At 38.2% G+C, this 1,278-nt stretch overlaps 1 protein-coding gene across 1 annotated transcript in view; it reads left to right on the plus strand.

Annotated features, from left to right (window-relative positions):
* The first annotated feature begins 436 nt into the window (after positions 1-436).
* apoda.1 (apolipoprotein Da, duplicate 1) overlaps positions 437-1,278 on the plus strand; it is a 4,306-nt gene continuing 3,464 nt past the window's right edge. The window contains exons 1-2 of the mRNA XM_005936629.2: positions 437-530; positions 708-846. Of these exons, the coding sequence (XP_005936691.1) occupies positions 730-846 (117 nt within the window). The 5' untranslated portion in view covers positions 437-530; positions 708-729. The remainder of the gene's footprint in view (positions 531-707; positions 847-1,278) is intronic.

Below are 1,278 nucleotides of genomic sequence, written 5' to 3' on the forward strand. Positions count from 1 at the left end.
ATTAAAGAGCAGGAAATGTAAATATGTAAACCATCGACCATTTGCGAGGCCATGCAGCAAATCTGAAGGTTTCAGTTCTGCCAGACAAGATATTATTAAATCAGATCAAATCTAATCATTTTGTACATTTTTTTCATATAAACACACATGAGTATAGCACGCTTGCATTTTGTGGATCAACACTTCTGTCTTAAAGTACTTGTGTGTCTGTGTACAAAATCATGTAACCTTGGAACTTGTCATTTAAAGCAATCCTCTGATAAAAAACAAAACAAAATATATACTTTTGTGTCCATCTGGGGCAGGAGGGCATCCAGATTATTTTATTACATTCATTACGTTTCTCCTGGTATGTCCCCCATGACTCCAATTTGCTAATAGCTTACTTCATGTCTGAAATAAAGCTGGCTCTAAACAAAGACGCCCATTGACGACACAGAACTGCAAAACCTCGCAGAGGACTACGTCTCCAACTCAAACAGCAGAGTCGGTAAAGACAGAGCACATATCTGAACCACTGGAACACAGAGGTAAGAGAAATCTGTGGAGATACATGCGAAGGATTAAACTATAAATTAGTTAATATTAGATTATTTCTGCCAAGAAAAATGTTACCTGAGTTGATGTAGCAGTAATCTTGTTTGCGTTGGCCATGTTTCTTTTTGGTTTGTGTTACCTTACCTGCTTTTCTTTCATACTCTCTTTAGGTAATAAAGCCACATCTTTACCATGAAGCTACCTTTAGCTCTGGTGTTTGCACTCACCCTCCCCATCATCAGGGCTCAGGTTCCCCACTGGGGCCCGTGTCCAGAGCCTGCTGTTCAACCCGCCTTCAGCCTTAAACAGGTACCAGTGACGGTGCAGACTGTGCAGAATACGCTGAACACATTAGGCGTGAATGTCATGAGATCCTTCTTCTCTCGCACAGTTTGAAAAGGAAAAAGCTGACACCACAAACATTATCAGAGATTTCTGTTTAAATATTTTCATATGGCAAAGATTTGCTGACTGTTTATGATACATTCTTATTAAGTAGCAAAACGTACATGTTTAGTAATTGCTGGCATTTGTGATATAGATCAGAATAGTGTGTGGTGGAAGCAGATAGGAGTGTTTGTCATCATATTTGTCTCTGTATCGTGTGGGCACCAAAAAGTCGAGGCTGGTAGACACATGCATATGGACATAATTAAATACAACTACTACTAATTATAATTACACCACAGGTAAACAAGAATTTATTAATATATATATTGTTTTCACGTGAAAAAAATATAA

This window comes from Haplochromis burtoni, unplaced genomic scaffold (genome assembly GCF_018398535.1).
Source record: "Haplochromis burtoni strain Fernald_Lab_line unplaced genomic scaffold, NCSU_Asbu1 Contig_219, whole genome shotgun sequence".
Lineage (NCBI taxonomy): Eukaryota > Metazoa > Chordata > Actinopteri > Cichliformes > Cichlidae > Haplochromis > Haplochromis burtoni.